General features: G+C 46.5%; 9 protein-coding genes across 12 annotated transcripts; 6 read left to right on the top strand and 3 right to left on the bottom strand.

Moving 5' to 3' along the window:
• Nucleotides 1–45: 45 nt before the first annotated feature.
• Nucleotides 46–1,033, bottom strand: LOC136197963 (potassium channel subfamily K member 16-like). The gene has a single exon (XM_065987858.1). The coding sequence runs from the start codon at nucleotides 1,026–1,028 to the stop codon at nucleotides 135–137; it is 894 nt and encodes a 297-aa protein (XP_065843930.1). The 5' UTR covers nucleotides 1,029–1,033; the 3' UTR covers nucleotides 46–134.
• A 27-nt stretch (nucleotides 1,034–1,060) lies between these two features.
• On the top strand, nucleotides 1,061–4,888 carry LOC136197937 (replication factor C subunit 1-like). 2 transcript variants are annotated; one of them, XM_065987820.1, is made up of 13 exons: nucleotides 1,061–1,236; nucleotides 1,287–1,400; nucleotides 1,446–1,509; nucleotides 1,560–2,110; nucleotides 2,268–2,447; nucleotides 2,499–2,814; nucleotides 2,913–3,125; nucleotides 3,180–3,595; nucleotides 3,650–3,798; nucleotides 3,851–3,968; nucleotides 4,035–4,262; nucleotides 4,312–4,443; nucleotides 4,495–4,888. In XM_065987820.1, the coding sequence occupies exons 1-13, from the start codon at nucleotides 1,234–1,236 to the stop codon at nucleotides 4,759–4,761; spliced, it is 2,751 nt and encodes a 916-aa protein (XP_065843892.1). In that variant the 5' UTR covers nucleotides 1,061–1,233; the 3' UTR covers nucleotides 4,762–4,888. The 2 variants fall into 2 exon arrangements, with proteins under 2 accessions (XP_065843892.1, XP_065843893.1); XM_065987821.1 differs by lacking the exons at nucleotides 1,061–1,236; nucleotides 1,446–1,509.
• Nucleotides 4,874–7,431, bottom strand: LOC136197941 (exostosin-1-like). Its single transcript, XM_065987829.1, has 4 exons — nucleotides 6,505–7,431; nucleotides 6,246–6,447; nucleotides 6,071–6,190; nucleotides 4,874–6,020 (listed from the first exon to the last, which is right to left on the bottom strand). The coding sequence occupies exons 1-4, from the start codon at nucleotides 7,401–7,403 to the stop codon at nucleotides 5,019–5,021; spliced, it is 2,223 nt and encodes a 740-aa protein (XP_065843901.1). The 5' UTR covers nucleotides 7,404–7,431; the 3' UTR covers nucleotides 4,874–5,018.
• LOC136197952 (protein psiQ-like) lies at nucleotides 6,822–9,925 on the top strand. 2 transcript variants are annotated; one of them, XM_065987845.1, is made up of 7 exons: nucleotides 6,822–7,838; nucleotides 7,889–8,139; nucleotides 8,198–8,299; nucleotides 8,393–8,463; nucleotides 8,519–8,754; nucleotides 8,801–9,067; nucleotides 9,119–9,925. In XM_065987845.1, exons 2-7 carry the CDS (start codon nucleotides 8,015–8,017, stop codon nucleotides 9,761–9,763), a joined length of 1,446 nt encoding a protein of 481 aa, XP_065843917.1. In that variant the 5' UTR covers nucleotides 6,822–7,838; nucleotides 7,889–8,014; the 3' UTR covers nucleotides 9,764–9,925. The 2 variants fall into 2 exon arrangements, with proteins under 2 accessions (XP_065843917.1, XP_065843916.1); XM_065987844.1 differs by having other exon boundaries at nucleotides 6,822–8,139.
• LOC136197970 (ras-related protein Rab-38-like) lies at nucleotides 9,828–11,055 on the bottom strand. Of its 2 annotated transcripts, XM_065987872.1 has the most exons (8): nucleotides 11,020–11,034; nucleotides 10,898–10,921; nucleotides 10,722–10,844; nucleotides 10,594–10,672; nucleotides 10,506–10,534; nucleotides 10,278–10,430; nucleotides 10,084–10,227; nucleotides 9,828–10,028 (listed from the first exon to the last, which is right to left on the bottom strand). In XM_065987872.1, the coding sequence occupies exons 2-8, from the start codon at nucleotides 10,898–10,900 to the stop codon at nucleotides 9,924–9,926; spliced, it is 636 nt and encodes a 211-aa protein (XP_065843944.1). In that variant the 5' UTR covers nucleotides 10,901–10,921; nucleotides 11,020–11,034; the 3' UTR covers nucleotides 9,828–9,923. The 2 variants fall into 2 exon arrangements, with proteins under 2 accessions (XP_065843944.1, XP_065843943.1); XM_065987871.1 differs by having other exon boundaries at nucleotides 10,898–11,055.
• Nucleotides 11,056–11,578: 523 nt separating this feature from the next.
• LOC136197948 (nucleolar transcription factor 1-A-like) lies at nucleotides 11,579–14,483 on the top strand. Its single transcript, XM_065987839.1, has 17 exons — nucleotides 11,579–11,800; nucleotides 11,859–11,909; nucleotides 11,960–12,106; nucleotides 12,157–12,180; nucleotides 12,232–12,392; nucleotides 12,442–12,561; nucleotides 12,613–12,765; nucleotides 12,820–12,956; nucleotides 13,007–13,064; nucleotides 13,122–13,223; nucleotides 13,276–13,424; nucleotides 13,473–13,635; nucleotides 13,695–13,736; nucleotides 13,784–13,825; nucleotides 13,875–13,903; nucleotides 13,957–14,104; nucleotides 14,163–14,483. Exons 1-17 carry the CDS (start codon nucleotides 11,677–11,679, stop codon nucleotides 14,412–14,414), a joined length of 1,902 nt encoding a protein of 633 aa, XP_065843911.1. The 5' UTR covers nucleotides 11,579–11,676; the 3' UTR covers nucleotides 14,415–14,483.
• On the top strand, nucleotides 14,469–15,041 carry LOC136197973 (large ribosomal subunit protein P1-like). The gene is made up of 3 exons (XM_065987876.1): nucleotides 14,469–14,622; nucleotides 14,679–14,919; nucleotides 14,974–15,041. The coding sequence occupies exons 1-3, from the start codon at nucleotides 14,554–14,556 to the stop codon at nucleotides 14,985–14,987; spliced, it is 324 nt and encodes a 107-aa protein (XP_065843948.1). The 5' UTR covers nucleotides 14,469–14,553; the 3' UTR covers nucleotides 14,988–15,041.
• Nucleotides 15,042–15,068: 27 nt separating this feature from the next.
• On the top strand, nucleotides 15,069–17,346 carry LOC136197950 (EF-hand domain-containing protein 1-like). The gene is made up of 10 exons (XM_065987841.1): nucleotides 15,069–15,168; nucleotides 15,224–15,442; nucleotides 15,563–15,640; nucleotides 15,698–15,907; nucleotides 15,962–16,174; nucleotides 16,229–16,358; nucleotides 16,416–16,530; nucleotides 16,584–16,836; nucleotides 16,889–16,980; nucleotides 17,032–17,346. The coding sequence occupies exons 1-10, from the start codon at nucleotides 15,121–15,123 to the stop codon at nucleotides 17,288–17,290; spliced, it is 1,617 nt and encodes a 538-aa protein (XP_065843913.1). The 5' UTR covers nucleotides 15,069–15,120; the 3' UTR covers nucleotides 17,291–17,346.
• A 368-nt stretch (nucleotides 17,347–17,714) lies between these two features.
• Nucleotides 17,715–18,227, top strand: LOC136198129 (uncharacterized). Its single transcript, XM_065988045.1, has 3 exons — nucleotides 17,715–17,816; nucleotides 17,876–17,940; nucleotides 17,990–18,227. Exons 1-3 carry the CDS (start codon nucleotides 17,715–17,717, stop codon nucleotides 18,225–18,227), a joined length of 405 nt encoding a protein of 134 aa, XP_065844117.1.
• The last annotated feature ends 248 nt before the right edge of the window (nucleotides 18,228–18,475 follow it).

Below are 18,475 nucleotides of genomic sequence, written 5' to 3'. Positions count from 1 at the left end.
GTGCACCGTGGTGTACCACGGACACGAGGAGACAGTAGTCTCGGAATTAATGTACTGTACCCTTACACGACGACATGAGTATAACTAAGACAAAACGGTCAAACGAATAAATGTAATATGTATCCTAATGTTTGCTACTCGGACAGTTCAACGTCCTCCTTCTCCTCCTTCTCCTCCTTCTCTTTTTGTTTATCAAGTTCAATTGATTTCTCTTCGTCTTTACTCACTTCAACTCTTCTCTCAACCCTATTAGCGATTTCCCCAATAAAAAGTGCTAGTACAGAGAGTCCTAATATAATCCAAACCCCCACGCAAATCTTATAGAATTCTCTATACTGCGAGCTTTCCTGTCCAGGAACAAAATCCCCAAACCCAACAGTAGTCAACGTGACAAAAACGTAATACATAGAATCGCGATACGACCAATCCTCGATGGCAGTAAAAATTGCAGAAGGGATCAACATGAACAGCACAAACGTAACCAAACCAACCAAAAAAAGAAAACCTTTTCTGTGCTTTTGAAAACTTTTCGACTTGCGCCCAATCCAATTAAAAAACGTCGAATAGCCTTTTCCAATCATACCGAGCATATACCCAGTATAAGGTATTCCAAAGAGCGCGTAGAAAATGAAAAATAATTGCCCGCCCCTCGTCGACGGAGATATGTTCCCGTATCCGATCGTAGTCACGACGGTCAAGGAGAAGAAAAGCGAGGCCCCGTACACCCAGTTATTCTGCTGGGCCGCCTCTAATTGGCTATTCGCTTCCGCAAAGGATTGCAGCAGAGCGCTGATGTTCTGCTGGGCTTCGGAGCTCACGTTGAATCGTTCCGTGATGTCGTTGATCTGAGCTATGATTCGCGCTTGCGTCTCAGCCGCTATATCGCCTCGGCGGATTTCGCCTTGGCGTTCGATTGCTTGGAATATCGCTGCACCTATTGCTAAGTAGACGATAAATATTGCGATGACGAGAAATGCTCGGAGGCCAGGGTGCAGGCGACTCCACGGATTCGTGCACTTGGAAGCCATCGCGTTTGGTCACGAGAGCAGTGTCCCGTAGGTCTAAGGCTCGTTCTGTGCAAAAGACTGAGTTTTTTCTTTTGGCGAGTTCTGACAGGCTCTTCGAAGGACGTCGGACGTACGAGCATAAACACCCGAGGCGTTTAGGCAGGCTTTAGATACCACCTTATTCGGGGTTTGTTGTTCGACGGCGCCCGTATACTCGTGAAGAAAAATGGTGAATTATCGCCACTTTCCGAGTCGAATTTTGACTCTCTCGTTCTCTAGGACATTCGATCGTACTTTCAGCAAAGTCCCGGGGCAACTTCGGCCTCGTCAGCGATCGGTAAAGCCGTCCAGAGGCAGGCGAAAGATTCGAGAAAGAAGCGACCCGTTATTTTGGTACGTAAAACGGAGGAAGAACGCTTTTGAGCGCGAAATTTTTAGTCGGATTCCGACGAGGAAGATTTTGTGACCACGAAAAAGAAGAAACGAGCCGGAAAAATTCTAGGTGATATTTACACTATTTCGTGTCGATTGACGTACATAGATTTCATCTAGATGACGAAGACGAAAGAAAAGTGACGTCATCGTCATCAAAAGCAACCGCAAAGAAGCCAAAATCTCGCATCGAAGTCACAGCAAGCGAATATTTCAAATCAAAAAAAGGAGTCAAAACGAAGAGCTCGGATGAAAAAATGAAGACGACGCCGCCGAGGCCGCCGCCGCCGCCGCCGCCGTCAAGACGTTCACCTAGAAAATCTGCCAAGGAATCCAAAGCTTCACCCGTGAAAAGATCACTATCAGAAGGAGCGTCCCAAGTGAAGAAAGACGGGGAACCTCTTGCTAAAGAATCCTCTTCCACGAAAAAAACAGCGGAGAAATCCAAGAAGAAAAGGAAACTTTCTGTAGATGCCGATGAACCGGAACCCTCTTCTGCGAAGAAGTCCCAAGGAAAGTCTCGCGTAGCAAAAGAAGTGGAAAAAGAAAGGGAGCCGGCTTCGCGGACCCCGTTAAAGAAATCAGCGTCGACACCGACATCAAAAGCCACGTACCGAGCCTTTATGAATCGCGATGGGCCAACTCAGTTGGGAAGCAAACAACTTCCAGAAGTAAGGCGTAGAAATAATCAGTATAGGTGTCTGTCCCATATAAGCTGTTCTACTTTTTGCCTCTTGATCAAGAGCTCTTTAGTTTCACCTCCCTCTGCCTTACCTTTAGTAGTTTTGGTTACCCCCTGGCATTCCTAAAAGAAAATTTTGGCCCTAGGCTGGTGAGAATTGTCTTGAGGGTTTTTCCTTCGTTGTAACGGGCGTGCTGGAGTCTTTTGAACGCGAAGAAATTTTGGACTACATTAAGAAGTACGGCGGTAAAATTTCGGGGCAAGTTGGGAAGAGAACGAGCTATTGCGTCATGGGAAGAGACGCTGGTCCAAAGAAGATTGAAAATGTAATACGTAGATGAATAGAATCGATAATATATAACGTAAGGCTGTGGCAGGTCGAAAAGTTTAGGATTAAGACGTTAGACGAAGACGAGTTTCTGGCGTTCGTTTCGTCTTTGCCTTCGAAACGATCTAAATATTCAAAGATGGGCCCTTCGCCGAAGAAACCAAAGATGGAAAAAATAGAAGAAGAATCACCGTCTTTTGGAGGAGACGTGGTTTTATCCGGTGACCACGGTTCCGCTCTATTAGTAGACAAATACAAACCCAAGTCAACGAAAGAGATCATTGGACAGCAAGGAGACAAAAGCAACGTGAAAAAGTTGATGAAATGGATTAAGAATTGGAATGACGTGAACGTGAGAAAAACAGGTAACGAACCAAAGAGTATCAAAATCATTTAGATGACCTATTTACTTTAACCTATTCATTTTTAAGATCATAGAAGTAGTCTTATATATGATTTCTAGGGCGTCGCTTCCGAGAGGACGGGAGCATGTTCAAAGCAGCTCTGCTTTCGGGTCCACCGGGCGTCGGCAAGACGACGTCGGCGTCTCTCGTCTGCAAAGAGGCCGGATACAGTTTCATCGAATTCAACGCGAGCGTGACGAGAAACAAGAAAACGTTAGAAGGGGCCCTACTCGACGCCCTGGGCACCCACGACATCGGGAATCTTATCAAAGGCAAGAGACATATATATGTAGTGTCTTCTAATGATAATAGGGAAATTTTTCTAGGGGATTCCTCTGGGGTCAAACAGGCCGTTATTATGGACGAAGTCGACGGAATGTCGGGTAATGAGGATCGTGGTGGTATAGGCGAGCTGATTGCTCTGATCAAGTCGTCTCTCGTGCCCATTATTTGCATTTGCAACGATCGTCAACATCCGAAAATTCGCTCGCTCGCCAATCACTGCTACGACCTTCGTTTCCAACGACCGCGCGTCGAACAGATCAAAGGGGCCATGATGAAGGTCGCCTTTCGCGAGAAAATCGACATCAAAGCGCCGGCGATCGAGCAGATCGCCACGGCGGCGAACGGCGACATTCGACAGACACTTCATCATTTAGCAATGTGGTCGGCATCGGGCAAAACGATCACGTTCGAAGACGCTAAAGACGAAGCGCGGAAATCGAAGAAGCAGCTCATCGTTGTAAGTGATAGATGCCCTCGCGCGCTTTTTATTGGTAGAGGACGATTTCTTTAGACTCCCTTTGAGGCCGTGCGACTCGTCTTTTCCCCGCAAACGCAGCGTCAAAGCGTCAGCGAACAGACGGAGCTCTTCTTTCAGGACTATTCTCTCATGCCGCTTTTTGCCTGGGAGAACTATCCGCTGGCTCGTCCGCAGAGAGCGACGTAGGAGAAAACGAGAGTCCTCCTTAGTAGAATCACATTCGGTCTCTAATAGAAATAATCCTAAGGAAGCTCTAACGCTTTTAAGCCGAGCAGCTGACTCGTTTTGCTACGGTGATATAATCGAATCTTCTATTCGTTCTAGAGGAAACTGGGACCTTCTCCCAGTCCAGGTAAACGATATCCATCCCCCCATACGCACTCTCGTCTTTTAAATCGTCCTTTTTCTTTTAATTAAGGCGATTTTTTCTTCTGTGGTGCCCGGCTTTTTTGCTCACGGTCCCATAAATCAAATGATTAGTTTTCCCCAGTGGCTCGGTCGCAATTCGAAGCAGCGTCGATTGCGACGAGTTCTCAGCGAACTCGCCGTTCACATACACCGAGAAGCGAACGTGACGTCGAGAAGTCTCACCAGCGATTATCTAGCCTTGCTACACCAGAAAATAGTCCATCCTCTGATCGAAGAAGTTTGCAACAGAGCAGAATTTCCCACGGGTTTAATTATAAATTTTTTAGGGTGTAGGCGGGGTTAATGACGCGCTTTCTGTCATGGAAACGTATTCTCTTGCTCGAGAGGATATCGATTCTATGAGCGAATTGGTTTCGTTACCCGGGAAACCGGATTTGTTTAGTAAAGTTGAATCTAAGGTAAAGAGCATAGGGTATTATTGGTGGTTAGTTATGACGTTGTGTGGCTAGGTTAAATCTGCTTTTACACGCGCTTTCAATAAGGCATCGTTTGTCGCTCCCTACTCGACTGGATTACCAAGGAAACTTCGTTTTCAAGCCGTCGCCGACGACGACGACGTCGGAGAACTCAGTGACAATGGGACGGAAGATGTCGAAGACAACGCGGATCCAGCGACGGATACTATGATCAAAAGAAAGGGTAAGGAAGCGGTACGCGGTCGAAAGGCCGGACGGGGTAGTAGGGGACGAGGCGGTCGAGGAAAGAAGTCGATTTAGATTGGTACTTCAAGTTTCAGATACGGTAATTCAAATCGCTCAATTTTGCATCGTAGTTTCACTGTATGCGCATACCGGTTTTCGGTCCCTGAGCGAGCCAATCAACACTCCCTTTCATCTTTCCCCACTTTATTTCAGACGTGCGCCATGCAATGTGTACGTGCATTTCTTCTCCCCAATATAATAGGTACTACTTTACGCGTGTCTCCTCACAATAGTGTTGAATATAAAAAATAGTCTCTCTCTCTCTCTCTCTTCTATTCACTAGTCTCGAGCCTCCTGTAGCGCTTCTTAAGCATAGCAACAGGATCTTTAAATAAGATCGGATCAAGACGAAGCTGCGAACTGACCAGCGGCATATAGCCGAAAACCGAATAAAACATATTAATGCACGCTTGACGCTGCGAAAAATGAGTCGGACTCATCCACATGGTCATGCGTTGGCTCTGCGGCTGCGGGTCCAATCCGCCGCCGCCGCCCTGCGCCGCCGCAGCCGTGACGTAGTACTTCTTTTTTTGCGTCACTTTAATAGGCGGTCGTTTGGTTACGTGGGACACGAGAAAATTCATGGCGATGTCGTCGCAATTTGACGTTTGATCGACGAGATTTCGTATGGACGCCGGCAAGTGATTCGTATAGAGATGGGCGTAGTATTTGTGCAGAAACGCGGCGCCCGTGAGAACCATCGAATACTCGTTCATCCACTTCGACGTGTAACCCCATCGCGACTTGTCCGCGTCCCACACGTGATTTCGTGCCGGAAAGCCGACGATTCGATCGGGAAAATCGCGCCACACGGACAAGGCGAAATCAATCTCGTCACGTATGATGATCGCGTCCTCGTCGAGACTCAGTATCGCGTCCGTGTGGACTTTTTGCGCGACGTTGAAGCGGCTGCTTACGACGCGCTCCTTTCCGGTGAGCACTTCGACGTCAGTCGAAGCGGCGATGCCGGGCCACGAGGACGGATTTGGAGGCATTTCGTCGCACATCCATAGTATGAGGATTTTTGTAAGAGATGGAGTTTTGCCGATTTCTCGTATTAGGTTGAATAGAGGTGCGGAGCGCGATGCGATTGGGGTGTAGGCGGTGATGACGGCGGTGAAATTGGGGCTCGGTTTGGATTGGCCGAGGGGCGCGTAGAAGGGGAAGGACGTGAGGTGGGGGGAGTAGGTTGGATCGAGGGCTAGAGCGCCGGGCGGATGGTTCCACGCCGTGTGGCTGCGCGATAGATGAGGATGAATACGATCAAAGAGAATCTGAGGAGAGAACGCTATGTTATATGTACATATACAAGCGTTTCTCTTACCTCTATCGTTGTCCCTATGACTTTTTCTATGGATGAGAAGTACGTGTCCCATAGAAATTCGAGTTGCTGTCTCATTGCAATGATCTGATTGTTGGGAACGTTGCGGACAATGTACGGCAACTGGCAAGAGAAAACCCGTCAACAATCATCTAATCATAGGTTAGTCTTTCCTTACTTGAAGCAATACTCGTTCATCGATGTTTAGCACTGCACGATTCCAGTCGATTTTTTCCGAGAACGGCAATACGTATCCGTTGCTCAGCGATACAGGAATGCAGTTTGCTTCGACGGTCTCCAGAAAACGATACGAGCCGAGGCGGCGACCGCGCGGGACGAGACAGAACGTGGAATGACGCAACAAGTCCACAAAATCAAACCTAGGAAACAGGACGGCGTCAAAAGGAGGGCCCCACTCTTCATATACAAATATTCACTTTTCAAATTTCTCCTGATCGGAATCGCATCGCTCATCTTTATTCTGTTCCCAGTTATTTCCGTGTCGGCACGTCGTTACCAAGACGACGTCGTCGCCGTTGTGAATGAGCGACAGCCCATTGCGAGTCTCGCTTCCTATTCCAGTCAAATATCTCTTTCCCTTGAACGCCAGCAAGTATTTCTTATGAATGGGAAATAACTTGAGTCCGTCGCCGTCACCACGCCCTCCCTTCAGCGCATGCACTTTCGAAACGAGCGGTACACTGACGTCAAACCCGGCGCGAAAAGTCGTCATAGAAACAGAAGCGCGTGCTACAATCGCCTTCCCCGTATCGAAATCGAGCCGATCGGAATAATCGGGCCACGTGCCGGCGTAGACGCTGAAGAGAAGATGATTCGTCCCGTCGCCGTTCCAGTAAGCCAATCGCGCGATTTTCTGGCCGATATTATGCACGTAGTCGGGACTGAGTCGATCGCGATCGAGAGTATCGATGCTCGGCACGAAAAGACAAGCGCGCTTCGGATCGAGCGTGTAGTACTTCGATTCGCGCAGAACGCGTAGAATCTTCGCGTAGAGCGTCGACACCTTCTCCCCAGGCGCCTGTGGATAAACGAAAATTCGGAAGCCGTTCTTGCAGCGATTGTAGTCGAAACACGATCGCATCGTGCACGGCGTCGTTCGCGACGACGCGCGCGACGTTCGTTCGGGTTCCGCGATCGTTTCGTAGGACGGGAGCGAGTCGAGACGCGAGGCGAAGTCGAACGACGATTCGCGTTTCGCTGTTCGAGACGTTTTGCCGTTGATTGGCGGGTTTCGTGGCGTTCGGCTGAGTAGGTAGAGCGGAGTTCCTATCGAAACGACGACGATTGCCGAGATAAAGCGGACTTGCCATCGCATTTTGTCTTCTTCGTATCCGGGAATCGTAGAACGTGGAACCTTGTCTTGACGTCAACCGCCGTACCCGGAAGTCTTGCGGTTTCACTTCCTTCGAAAAAGATGCGTACGCACGGGCGGCGGTGGAGAACAATATCACTTATCTAAAAAGCACTTTTTCCCGAAAATCGCGTGTGCCGTAGCACCGTAACCGCTGGCAACGCACTTCCGTTCGCTTCGTATCTGCTTCCTTTCCCACGGTTTTTTTTGCAGTGGGCGCCCGCAATTCTTCAAGCTTCGGGAACCATAGTCTCTTTGTAGCCCCACGGATCTTAGAAAAAAGATCCGTGGTAGCCCTTGCCAATAGTCTTTTTTTTAATCCTATTCCTTCCTATTTTAGATAGCGTACACTAATCGTAAGCTTTGCTTCACGCTCGGGGACTGTTGTTACAGCCTTCGGTAATGAGGCTTCCCATTATCATACATGTAGTGTATCAGTGTTTTCTTAGGCATAATTAGATGTAGCTACTGTATTAAGTTTCCATTTTCACCGAGTGCCGGAATGACGAGCACGCGTAGCCGTAACGTAACACAGTGACACACATCGGTCGCACCAGTCCAGTAGAAGAAAAAAAATGCCCACAGTGCCTGAGGCGTCACGCACTAGTTATTGCCTCGTTGTTGCCATTGTCATATTCAGCGAAGGCTTCCGTCGAATCAGAGGCGACGAATACGATCAACGAACGTCCCTGTGCTCGCAGTGAGACCATAACTACCTACGATTAGCGGTCACGTCGATAAGGTTTTGATTCCCTTAGGTATACGTATGGATGCTCGTACTCGCAGGGGTACACGTACTACTACTCTTCAATGCGCCAGACTTCAAGGCAAACGTGCAATTGGATCGGTTGGAGTTGCTGGTGAGTCGGGCTAGTTATCACTATACTACCTTGCCGGATTAGTCCTGGTGAGTATAAGAGTAATGGGAACTGACTCCTCCGCCCTCGTTTCAGGAATGTTTATCGAGCCTACTACGTCCCCGTAGCGCAAAGTGCGTACCGAAAGCAGTGCAGAAAATGCAACAGTACGTTATTACTCTTTGAGAGGTTAGGCGCAGCTAAGCAGCTGCCTTTATTTAGTTGATTGTCAAGTCGGTAGCTGGAGTGATTGGAGTTCGTGCGACGGATCTTGCCACGATACTACCATGGAATGGAGATACCGTTCCGTGTTGCGACCCCAATACGGAAATGGAGCGGACTGTCCAATTCTTAAAGAATCGCGACGCTGCTATACGGATAGCAAAGCCTGCAAAATTAATGGCACTTGTTACGCCCATTTGCAGAGAAGGTCTTTAGCTGGTGACAACGGATGTCAGGTAACCGATCAGTGAGCCGATGCTTATTCAGCAAGCTTGCCTATAGGAATGCAACAGGCTTGTTTCACGCGATACGTGGACGTTCGTTTCAAATGGATCACGATGCGACGACAACCAAGTGTGCACTAGGGATGACCAGTGCGACGCCGCCGGGGTATGCAGCGGAACTCCTATTTCGTGCTGCGAAGTCGTCAACAATCAAACGGCTTCATATCACCGAAAGCTCGACCTGAAGTCAGGTTATTGTCTCATTGACAGCCAGTGCTACAGAGACAATGTTAGCAATTCCGACAGCCAATACTCCCAATGTCAGGTACACTGTAGTATGATTATTTACAAATTTTGAGATATCGATCGCTTCAAGGTTTGTGATCCTGATCAGTTCGTTTTTCAGTGGACGACACGCGAGGGAATCTCTTGCAACGATGCCAATTTGTGCACGTTTTCTGACAAATGCACGTCGACTGGTCTGTGCGTTGGCATTGCCTTACCTGGTCAATGTCGGCTGGCGACGTTAGACGACGTATCTCCCAACTGGGATCGCCTCTCGTGCAGCAACGACGACTCGTGCGTCTATCATTTGGACCCTGTCAACGGCTCCAGTCCCCAGTGTCCTGACAACACAATAACGATTCCGGACAACGAATGTTCATTTGTTTGTCAAGCGTGCGACGACACGAGCATCGTTTGCACGACAATTCGCGGCGGCGGTTGCTTGCCGCAGTCAACCACGTGCGGATGTACCGTAGTCATGTGGGACGTCTGCTTCAACGACAGTAATGCGCGCAATCACCTTCACCATCCATGCCAGTATTGTCACCTCAGCCGAAACTATCGTTCTTTGATACTTTATGCAGCTGGCATGGAAACGGACGCCAGCGGAAGTTGCACTCGAAACGATCCTTGTGGCGGCGGTTCCGTAAGTTGTATTGGAGATGTAGGTTCGTCTGTGAACCCCGTTCCAGCACCCCTGATGGTTATTCCGTCTACGGGAACCTGCAAGCAGTAGCCTAAGTTCTTAGGACCCTAGCTAAGGAAGAGCGCATGTTGGGCGTGTTAGGTGTAAATGCGAGCGCTTTTAGAAAAAAAATTATTAGTGTTAGCTGATATCCAAAAGTTACAACCCTCGTGCACAGAAAGAAAAGATAGTGACTAAGTTGGAAAAAAAATTAGCAAGAGCATCCGTCTCCTGTTTTCTGGGTCGTCTGTTTCGCATCCAACGGAACGACTTCGCTGTCCTGTTCCCACTCGTTCGACTCGTCATTTTCTAATATCTAGAAAAATATTTCCTCATGAGTTCGCACGTAGATAAGAGTCTAGATAGTCTACCTTTGTTACTAAACTCTTAGCTGCATCATCAATATTGACATTTTCCTTAGCTGAAGTTTCGTACCAATCAACAAAGCCCTTCTCTCGGCAATACTCGTCCATTTGCGGCTTGCTATTCACAAGACCCTCCTTAGCCTGATCACACTAAGAAAAAATTAAATACAGTATTGCTATTGGGTAGTGGCCTCTCTTACTTTATTGGCTAAAAGAACGCAGGGAACGGGTTTCCCATTTGGCAACGTCACTTTGCTGTCCAAATCGTTTTTCCATTTTTGAACGGCTTCGAACGTGGCGGCTCGCGTGACGTCAAAAACAATAAAAGCTCCCACGGCCTCTTTATAGTAAACCTGAAGTAGAAAGTACCCATAAAAATATATGACGACGTCAGAAAAATAACGTAGAGAGCCCTTTCAATATATTACCCTCGTCATGTTCCCGTATCGTTCTTGGCCTAGAGAATCGACAAAAGTCAATACGTAATGACGCTGTAATGGGTTTTGTCCATCGTACCAGCTATATCCCACAACTGAAGTCGAACGAGCGTGCTTTGATCCCAATTGAGCACTTTGAGCGCAAAATCGACGCCGATCTATAACCGAACTCGAAAACGCGACCCGAAATTGCCTCGTCTTACGCACCGTCGCTCTGTAGTGCGGCGAAAAGAACTGGTGGACGTAGCGCTTGATAATGCTCGTCTTGCCGACGCCCAAATCGCCGATTACGAGGACTTTATATAGGTGCTCCCTTTTGTCTGCACTTGCCTAGTGAATTCGAAGAGGTAGCGTGTGCTGACGACTCGCTTTACGGCACCTACCATCGCCTACTCTCTAGTCCTCGCCTGCGTCATGTGACCCGAAGGAACGAGGTCATGTGTGCACGTTTGGAACGTTCTCCTTTTTGCGCGTGGGTATGTAACGTCCTACGGACTGCTCTTACCTGTTGCAGATAAAAGCGTTTGATTTTTGGATTGAAAAATTGTCTTTTCCTGTTTGTTTGCTTTTCGTGATTTCCCGACTGTGAAAGTACCTCGCTGCCCCGTATAAAAAATAGAGCTGATTCAATAATTAATTAATTGGCTCAGCAAAATTTTTTGGTTAATTTTTGTGCTTTGTTGTAACAGAGCTGCACCAGTTTTGGAAATTTTGACAGCATAAAACTAGATTGCAGCTTCCTACAAAATTTCTGGTATGAAATTAATTAATTAAATTGCTGTACATATTTACTGTAGAATTCGCATTCGGCTAGGTGCTAGACGCGAGCTCGCAAGCCGCTCTCAATTCACCGTGACGTCAAAGCTTCCATCGACACTCCACGCGCGTGCGTGAGTGTCGTCCTTCGCGCTCGCTGATTGGTCGCCAACTAACAACCGATCGAGAGTTCGTCACGCGCTCAAGCGCGTCCGCCGTCCCACCGTGACGTCAACGCGTTCCATGCCTCCACTCCACGCGCGTGCGTGAGCGTTGACCTCCGCGCTCGCTGATTGGTCGCCCAACTAACAATCGATCGAACCCTTCGTCACACGCTCAAGCGTCCGACTCGAACGCGTGGAACGATCTCGGTTCTCTCGACTCAGACTCCCACCCAGGCGCAGCCATGACCGAGCCGTCGGCGACGCGAAAAAGACGCAAACGGGATCGGAGCCAAGATGACGCTCCCTCCGTCCCATCGAAAAGTCGAGACGAAGCAGAAGCAGTTCGTTCGCAAGACGATGTTGCAAGTTCGTGCTGTAGCACGATATTTTCACGTTTCGTCGCGCGATTCGAAGCATTTTCTAGAAGAAAAGGAGAAGAGCGGTCGACGAAGAATCGAATCGACGTCTCGAAAAAGTAGGAATTTTTTTGAATTTTCGGGTTTTATTAAATTTTATTTTTTGTAGATGGAAACGACCTTCCGAGCGAAAGCGGCGAGACGGCCGGTAAGCGCAAAAGAAAACGAAAAGAAATCGGGGCCCCGAGCGAGGACACCGACGACGAGGAGGATTTCGAAATGGACTCGAAATCGAAGAGACAAGCTAAATCAGAAGGCAAGTCAAAACAAAAAATTTGGTTTGGGTTTTGAATGTGCCCTATTTAGCATTATGTGATCCTGAAATGGGAGGTATATAAATAATTAATAATTAAACAATAAATTTTTAATTAGCTATTTTAGAATGGACGAGTCAACAGGACTCTTCGCTTTTGGGATTTGTGACGTCACAATTGGCTAATTCCAAAATAAAGAAAGTGGACAAGATAGATTGGTCTAAGGTCTCAGTACCAAATCAATCAAAAGAGAAATGCCTAAAAAGAGCCAATCACATTGCAGGACACGTAAAAATATTAATAAATTTTGTAGGTCGTGTTGACACGTGGACCTTAGATTCGACGAGTCAAAACGCTTCAAGAAGTTTTTGTGGAGGCGTCAGAATTATTCGCCAAGGATCCCTTTGCATTCAATTATAGAGGTGGACGATTTTCAGTGAATAAAAAGAGGAAGAGAGTGAGACAGAAATAAAGTTCAATTATTCGACTTTCACATGTTGATTTATAGCTCGTCGATGAGCCGCCTCCGCCTCCCTCCGCTTACATGCTTTTTTCGAAAGTCCAAATGAAAAAACTGCAACTAAAAAATCCGACGGAGAGCATCGCCTTTTTTGGAAAGCAAATGGGAGAAGAGTGGCGTGAGATGAGCGCAAAGAAAAAGGCACACGCTTGCAACAACGTTGAAGCAGAGATATCTCATACATTTTTTTATTAGGCTAAGTATTTGAAGAAGGCCAGCGAGGCGAGATCTAAATACGAAGAAGAGATGAAGGAATTTCTTGAACGGCATCCGGAAATGAAGGGTCAGAAGCAAAGGGTTTTTTGGCCATTGGATGCACCAGTCAAACCAAGGTCAGTTGATCGCATATGTGTACCTATATTGATATATTGACAATACGTAGAACGGCGTACTTTATTTTCGTGGAGGAGCAGAAGGATAAACTGGGGGCCGATTCTATGGTGAATACGTTCATTATTTCATAAGGGGTAATATTTGTAAGCTCTGTTGGCAAGTAGAAAGAGAAACGCGTGAAATTGAGAGAAATGTATAAGACGTTATCTAAGGAAGAGAAGGACGAATATACTCATAAAGCTTCAGAGGATAAAAAAAGATTTCAGGTGGCGTTCTCTCTCTCTCTTGGCTTGTGAATTTTTAATTATTTCTTTTTAGAAAGAGCTTTCTGCCTACTATAAGGCTCATCCAGAACGTAGAGATGTTTGTGAGCAGGTTTTGACGAGAAAATCGAAAGCAGAGGACAAGAAACCAGGGAAAGATGCGGTGAAGAAGAAAATAGAAATTCCTTTTGAGAAGCCTCCGCCGTATGTACATCTGATGAAAAGATAAGCTATAATTGTATTGATTTTTAGAACGGTTTATTTGTTTTATTCGAATTTGAGACGCAATGAATTGAAGAAACAGTTGCAAGATGACGAAATGATTGATTTCTCAACGTTTTCGAAACGGGTTGGGAAAGAGTGGAAGGCAGTACCAAAGGAAGAGAAGGAAAAATTGGCCAAAAAATTGGAGAAGGTACCGCAGTAGAACGGCATTATTGTTTAGCTTTTGGGGAAAATGCTCTTATCAATTAGAAAAAGAAAAAATATGAGAAAGATTTAGAACAGTATCTTAGTGTAAGATTTTAATTGAAATATGAAGTTTGTCGAGAATGGCTTCTTAGAAATTGCCTGCTGAAGATAGAATCATAGCTCAAGCTCAGCTGGTAATTAATGAATGCAGTCATATATTTTATTTATTATTGATTTTTTCAGGTAAAGGAAATGAGGCCTGGAATTCCTATGTAAATTGAAGGCATTTGATTGACTGCTAGTTATAGGGTGTTCTTTGTATTAGGGCTGGGTTTTCGGCATATTCAAAGAGTAAGAGACTTGAAATGAAAGCATCTTTTCCTGACGAGTCTGCCGCGAAAATCACAAAACGTTTGAAGAGTATGTGGTGCGAAGCGGGTCACGAGGAAAGACTTAGGTGGAAAAGCATTGAAGTGAGTAACCAACTAAGAACATACATGTACTCAATTATTAACTATTTTTTTTTTGAAGGAGTCTGTGGAAAGTAAGAAGAAGGGAAGCAGAGGTGATCGTTCTGCAGCAGCCGTTGCTGTTGCTGTTGCGTCTGCAGTAGTGGAGGAAGAGGATGAGGAGGATGAGGAAGAAGGTACGTCGGAGGACTCGTCGGATGAAGGAAAAGAGGAAGAGGACAGTAGCTCCAGTGAGGAAGAAGACGATGAAGAAAACTCTAGTAGTGACGATGAGGAGGATGACGATGACGACGAAGATTCGGATTCGGGATAATAGTGCTAAGTTATTAGTTATTGCTGTTTTGGGTTATCTTGTTCTCGCACATGCGCTCTTATTACCGTGCATTGCTCTCTTCGCTTGGAGCTCAGGACAATCGTCGGCGTGCGCGTCAATCTTTCATCTATTCGAACAAATGTCGGCATCAGAACTCGCTTGCGTCTATAGTGCACTGATCCTGCACGACGACGGAATCCCAATCACGGTGCGTTCCCCCCCTCGAAGTCGGTCGATTCTCCAAACGCGATTCCACGCGTCTAGGCGGACAAAATGACGAAATTGATCGAGACGGCCGGTGTCTCCGTCGAACCATTCTGGCCCGGACTCTTCGCGAAAGCGCTCGAATCGCAAGACATCGCGAGTTTGATTAGCGGCGCTGGAGCCGTCGGAGCCGCGGCTCCCGTAGCCGCGGCGGGCGGCGCGGCCGAAGAAAAGGTCGAAGAGAAGAAAGAGGAGAAGAAAGAAGAGGAAGAGGAGGAATCCGACGAAGACATGGGATTTGGTAAGCGCGCGCGCTCGCTTTCGACGACGTACACTTTGATTGGGTGGTTTTTAGGACTATTCGACTGATGCGAGTAAACGAGTGAAAATTTCTCTTTCCAAATAAAAATAAATCAAAAATTCCGTGTCTCTTGCTTCTGCGTACGGGGCTTCTTGTTTTATTCCGGGCGTTGTACAGGTGTTTCCAAGCCGACGAGTCAACATGGCAACTCTGCCGTTTTTGCCAGGCAATTCGTTCACCGATCCGACGGTACGCTATCGAATTGACGCGCTCTTGACGCACCTCTACGACTCGATCCATTCAGAAACAGCAATATCATCGCAATCAGACGCTCAAGTACACGAACGGCTACGCTCTGCCGAAAAAACCCGTTCGCGGCGTCGGCGGCGCGCCGCTGCCTTCCACCGAGATCAACCCGGCCGAACTGGAAGTAGCGCCGATCAATCCGGCCCTCACGTACGGCCAAGCGCAGCCAGAACCGCCACAAGACTTCGTTCCCGCTCATGTGGCTTTCGATAAGAAGGTAACGGCGCACAGAGACATTATTTTCATACTATAGTGACGCTACGTACGCGGACGTAGTCTTGTTTACCCTCTAAGACCTGTTGGGGCTTTATCTATAACTTTTGGCGTTTTTCATAAGGTTCTCTTGTTTGAAGCCTATTTCAAACAAACTGTGCACGAGTCACCGGATGAATTCTACAGAGTTCGTCCCGTCAAAGTGGGGAAAAATATATAATTATGAAAATTTAAATACGAATACTATTGTTCTCTCCAGATCTATTACTATCTCGAGGATGACTCTATAAGCGTTGTAGAACCAGTTGTTCCCAATAGTGGAATTCCCCAGGGAAAGCTCATCAAACGACATCGTTTGCCGAAGAACGACTTGGGACAATTTTGGCATTGGAAAGATTTCAATCTCGGAATTGACGTCACGTTCTACGGAAAGGTCTTCCACGTTTGCAAATGCAATAAATTTACAGAAGTAAAAAAAAGGGGGTTTTCTAGAAAGACAAATTTGAAATGCGTATATTTTTAGGATTTTATGGAGAGCGAGGGCATTCTTCTCAACCAATGCGAAGAGCTCATAAAAGATCCCTACGCCGAGTCTCGCCGTCTGCCCGTCTATCAACACGAGACTCCAAACAGCTTCGATAAGCTGAAACAGTTTCTCCAATTGGATCGCAAGGTCCTTCGCTTCTATTGCCTCTGGGATGACAGGGACGCCATGTTTGGAGAAATGAGACCTTGTGTAAGATATAATTGGGGTAGTAAACGTTAGTAGAACGTTGTATGTTTCTTCTAGATTCTTCACTATTACTTGGTGGACGATGCCGTTGAAGTGAGAGAAGTGCACGAGCCCAATGATGGTAGAGATCCCTTTCCTGTTCTGCTAAGAAGACAGAAGCTTCCTAAGAACAGATACAACGTGAAAGGTTTCGGCGTTTTCTCGTCGTCATACGAATAAACTGAGACGTCTCATGTATTGTCAGAGTCGTTTCCTGCTTGCGTTCTCGAACTGACGGAACACGAGGTGCAAGAATGGTTTTCACCAGCCGATTTTTCAATGGGGAAAACACTATTCATCAACGGGAGAAAATTCCTCATGTAAGAGTACTCCTACTGAAGTCATATTGGTTCTACTTTCGTTTTTTTTCCAGTTACGATTGCGATGAGTTTACACGCCACTATTATTTCAAGATGTTTGGCGTGAAGGAGATGGATCCCATTGACGTGTCCACTCCCAAAGCTCGAGCTAGCGCAACAAGTCGAACGTTTCCTCCCTACAATGGGTTTGGATCACCGGATGATTCTCTGCAGAATTGCCTCAGTCTCATACCACAACCGCCGAAGAAAGACTTCATCAAAATTCTCGAGAACGATGGAAAAATTCTTCGATTTTCTGCTGTTATGGTACAAATTGAAAAGCCTGAGAATTGTAGAATGTTAGCAGGTCCTTTTTTAGGATTCATCTCGGCCTGAGGATGCAAATCGAAAATTCATTATTTCGTATAGGCTTGCGGATGAAATGATGCAAATATATGAACCACCACAGAGGTAAAACGGTGCTTTATGGATTCGAGGTGAGAACTACTGATTTCTCTTTAGGAATGCTGGCATCTTGGGTGGAAAATTCTTGGAGAGAACTCGTGTGCCAAAGCCGGGAAGTCATGGCGAAGAGTTCTATACGCCGGCTGATATGGCAATTGGTTCAAAGATCGAAATATTCAAGCACAAGTTTGTAATCACTGATGCTGATGAATACGTGCTAAAATGGATGGAGGAAAATTCGGAGGTCGTTCCTGAGGGAACTATTGGATCACTGAGAATGAAGCACAGCGGAAAAGAGGAAAAACCTTTGGACTGACGCGGCATAGACGATATGGGTAGAGATTCAATAAAACTTTATTGAAAGTAAGAAAAGTCGTATCTGCACTCATGCTCCAAAAAATCCCTGAACTAAGTTTGTTCTCCTGAATCCGGCAAATTTTCCTCCTAAAAATTATCTTAGAGTCTGCAAAACTATCTCTGTACGTACCTTCTCTATATAATTAATTAATCCATGTCAAGGCGTGAATGAGCGGCGAGGACGACATCTCGTCGCAATACTCGCTCGTTTCTCTCCCTCTTCTTCACCTAGACGATCCTACAATGTGAGGATGAGCTTCCATAGTGACAGTCTTATTAGCGTGGTCCTAAAAGAAGGCCAGGAAAACCAGAGGTACACCTAACTTTTAATTAATTAAAATTTTATAAAATTGACACGTGCTGTCCGGGTCACTCGATGATTTATGGAGGATTCTGCTATTTCGGTCGAACTATTGCCGTACGTTCTTGCTTTCTTGCGCGAGAATGGCTTTAAGAAAGCTTCCAAGGCGCTGTGCAAGGAGTTTGTGAGTGCACCGTTGGAGGGGGCCTCTTTTGAGGAAACCGACGTGTTTTGTCGTTCTAGAAGGTAGAAATCGAATCTGGAAAGCACGAAGCAACGCTAAAAGACTTCTACGAAGCATACGAGAGGTTAGAACACCGAAAACGATATGGATCCGCGGGGAAAAAACCCTACTAGAGAGCAATCGAAATCGCAAGAGGCAAAAGAAGAAAGCGAAACAGACGCACAGAAGGAGAAAATGGCATCAGACAGTTCAGAAAAGGATCGAAAACGAAAACTAGAACAGTCCGCGGTAGAAAATGAAGAGGAAACCGCCGAAGAGGAGTCAACAAAGAAGAAGAAAAAGAAACGTCGAAAGGAGGTGTGGAAAATCGACGTAGCACCACCACCACATCACTTCTATATCGATTCTTAGTCGACTGAGCCGTTTCGACGAGTAAAAGGCGAAGACATCGAAATCAATGAAAAATTCGCCAATAATTCGTTTCACGCCAAAGTACTGTACTACAAGGAAAAAAAATCATATCTCTATAGAAGACTCAATGCTTTGTGACTCTAGGCAGGCTCGAGAGGAAGTTGGGGCGAGAAGGCATATAACGATTTGAAGACGACCAAAGGTAAATATAAATATGCCCATCGACTTCATTGCAAACCTATCCCATG

Source organism: Oscarella lobularis, chromosome 18 (assembly GCF_947507565.1).
Source record: "Oscarella lobularis chromosome 18, ooOscLobu1.1, whole genome shotgun sequence".
Lineage (NCBI taxonomy): Eukaryota > Metazoa > Porifera > Homoscleromorpha > Homosclerophorida > Oscarellidae > Oscarella > Oscarella lobularis.
This window is presented reverse-complemented; position numbering and strand designations above follow the sequence as displayed.

Coding starts and splice junctions, on each gene's coding strand:
- LOC136197952 (XM_065987845.1), top strand. CDS start 8,015: ATGCCCACAGTGCCTGAGGCGTCACGCACTAGTTATTGCCTCGTTGTT. Junction 8,300..8,392: donor TGGATCGGTTGGAGTTGCTG/GTGAGTCGGGCT, acceptor CCCTCGTTTCAG/GAATGTTTATCGAGCCTACT. Junction 8,464..8,518: donor GCAGTGCAGAAAATGCAACA/GTACGTTATTAC, acceptor GCCTTTATTTAG/TTGATTGTCAAGTCGGTAGC.
- LOC136197948 (XM_065987839.1), top strand. CDS start 11,677: ATGACCGAGCCGTCGGCGACGCGAAAAAGACGCAAACGGGATCGGAGC. Junction 12,107..12,156: donor GAGACAAGCTAAATCAGAAG/GCAAGTCAAAAC, acceptor TGCCCTATTTAG/CATTATGTGATCCTGAAATG. Junction 13,065..13,121: donor AACTGGGGGCCGATTCTATG/GTGAATACGTTC, acceptor GTTGGCAAGTAG/AAAGAGAAACGCGTGAAATT.
- LOC136197973 (XM_065987876.1), top strand. CDS start 14,554: ATGTCGGCATCAGAACTCGCTTGCGTCTATAGTGCACTGATCCTGCAC. Junction 14,623..14,678: donor ACGACGGAATCCCAATCACG/GTGCGTTCCCCC, acceptor CCACGCGTCTAG/GCGGACAAAATGACGAAATT.
- LOC136197963 (XM_065987858.1), bottom strand. CDS start 1,028: ATGGCTTCCAAGTGCACGAATCCGTGGAGTCGCCTGCACCCTGGCCTC.
- LOC136197941 (XM_065987829.1), bottom strand. CDS start 7,403: ATGCGATGGCAAGTCCGCTTTATCTCGGCAATCGTCGTCGTTTCGATA. Junction 6,448..6,504: donor GATCAGGAGAAATTTGAAAA/GTGAATATTTGT, acceptor CCTGTTTCCTAG/GTTTGATTTTGTGGACTTGT. Junction 6,191..6,245: donor ATGAACGAGTATTGCTTCAA/GTAAGGAAAGAC, acceptor TTCTCTTGCCAG/TTGCCGTACATTGTCCGCAA.
- LOC136197970 (XM_065987871.1), bottom strand. Junction 10,673..10,721: donor CGCCGCACTACAGAGCGACG/GTGCGTAAGACG, acceptor GTTCGGTTATAG/ATCGGCGTCGATTTTGCGCT. Junction 10,535..10,593: donor TCAGTTGTGGGATATAGCTG/GTACGATGGACA, acceptor TCGATTCTCTAG/GCCAAGAACGATACGGGAAC.
- LOC136197950 (XM_065987841.1), top strand. CDS start 15,121: ATGGCAACTCTGCCGTTTTTGCCAGGCAATTCGTTCACCGATCCGACG. Junction 15,908..15,961: donor AATGCAATAAATTTACAGAA/GTAAAAAAAAGG, acceptor GTATATTTTTAG/GATTTTATGGAGAGCGAGGG. Junction 16,531..16,583: donor AACGGGAGAAAATTCCTCAT/GTAAGAGTACTC, acceptor TTTTTTTTCCAG/TTACGATTGCGATGAGTTTA.
- LOC136197937 (XM_065987820.1), top strand. Junction 1,510..1,559: donor ACGAGCCGGAAAAATTCTAG/GTGATATTTACA, acceptor GATTTCATCTAG/ATGACGAAGACGAAAGAAAA. Junction 3,799..3,850: donor GCTCGTCCGCAGAGAGCGAC/GTAGGAGAAAAC, acceptor GGTCTCTAATAG/AAATAATCCTAAGGAAGCTC.
- LOC136198129 (XM_065988045.1), top strand. CDS start 17,715: ATGGAGGATTCTGCTATTTCGGTCGAACTATTGCCGTACGTTCTTGCT. Junction 17,817..17,875: donor AGGCGCTGTGCAAGGAGTTT/GTGAGTGCACCG, acceptor TTGTCGTTCTAG/AAGGTAGAAATCGAATCTGG. Junction 17,941..17,989: donor TTCTACGAAGCATACGAGAG/GTTAGAACACCG, acceptor AAACCCTACTAG/AGAGCAATCGAAATCGCAAG.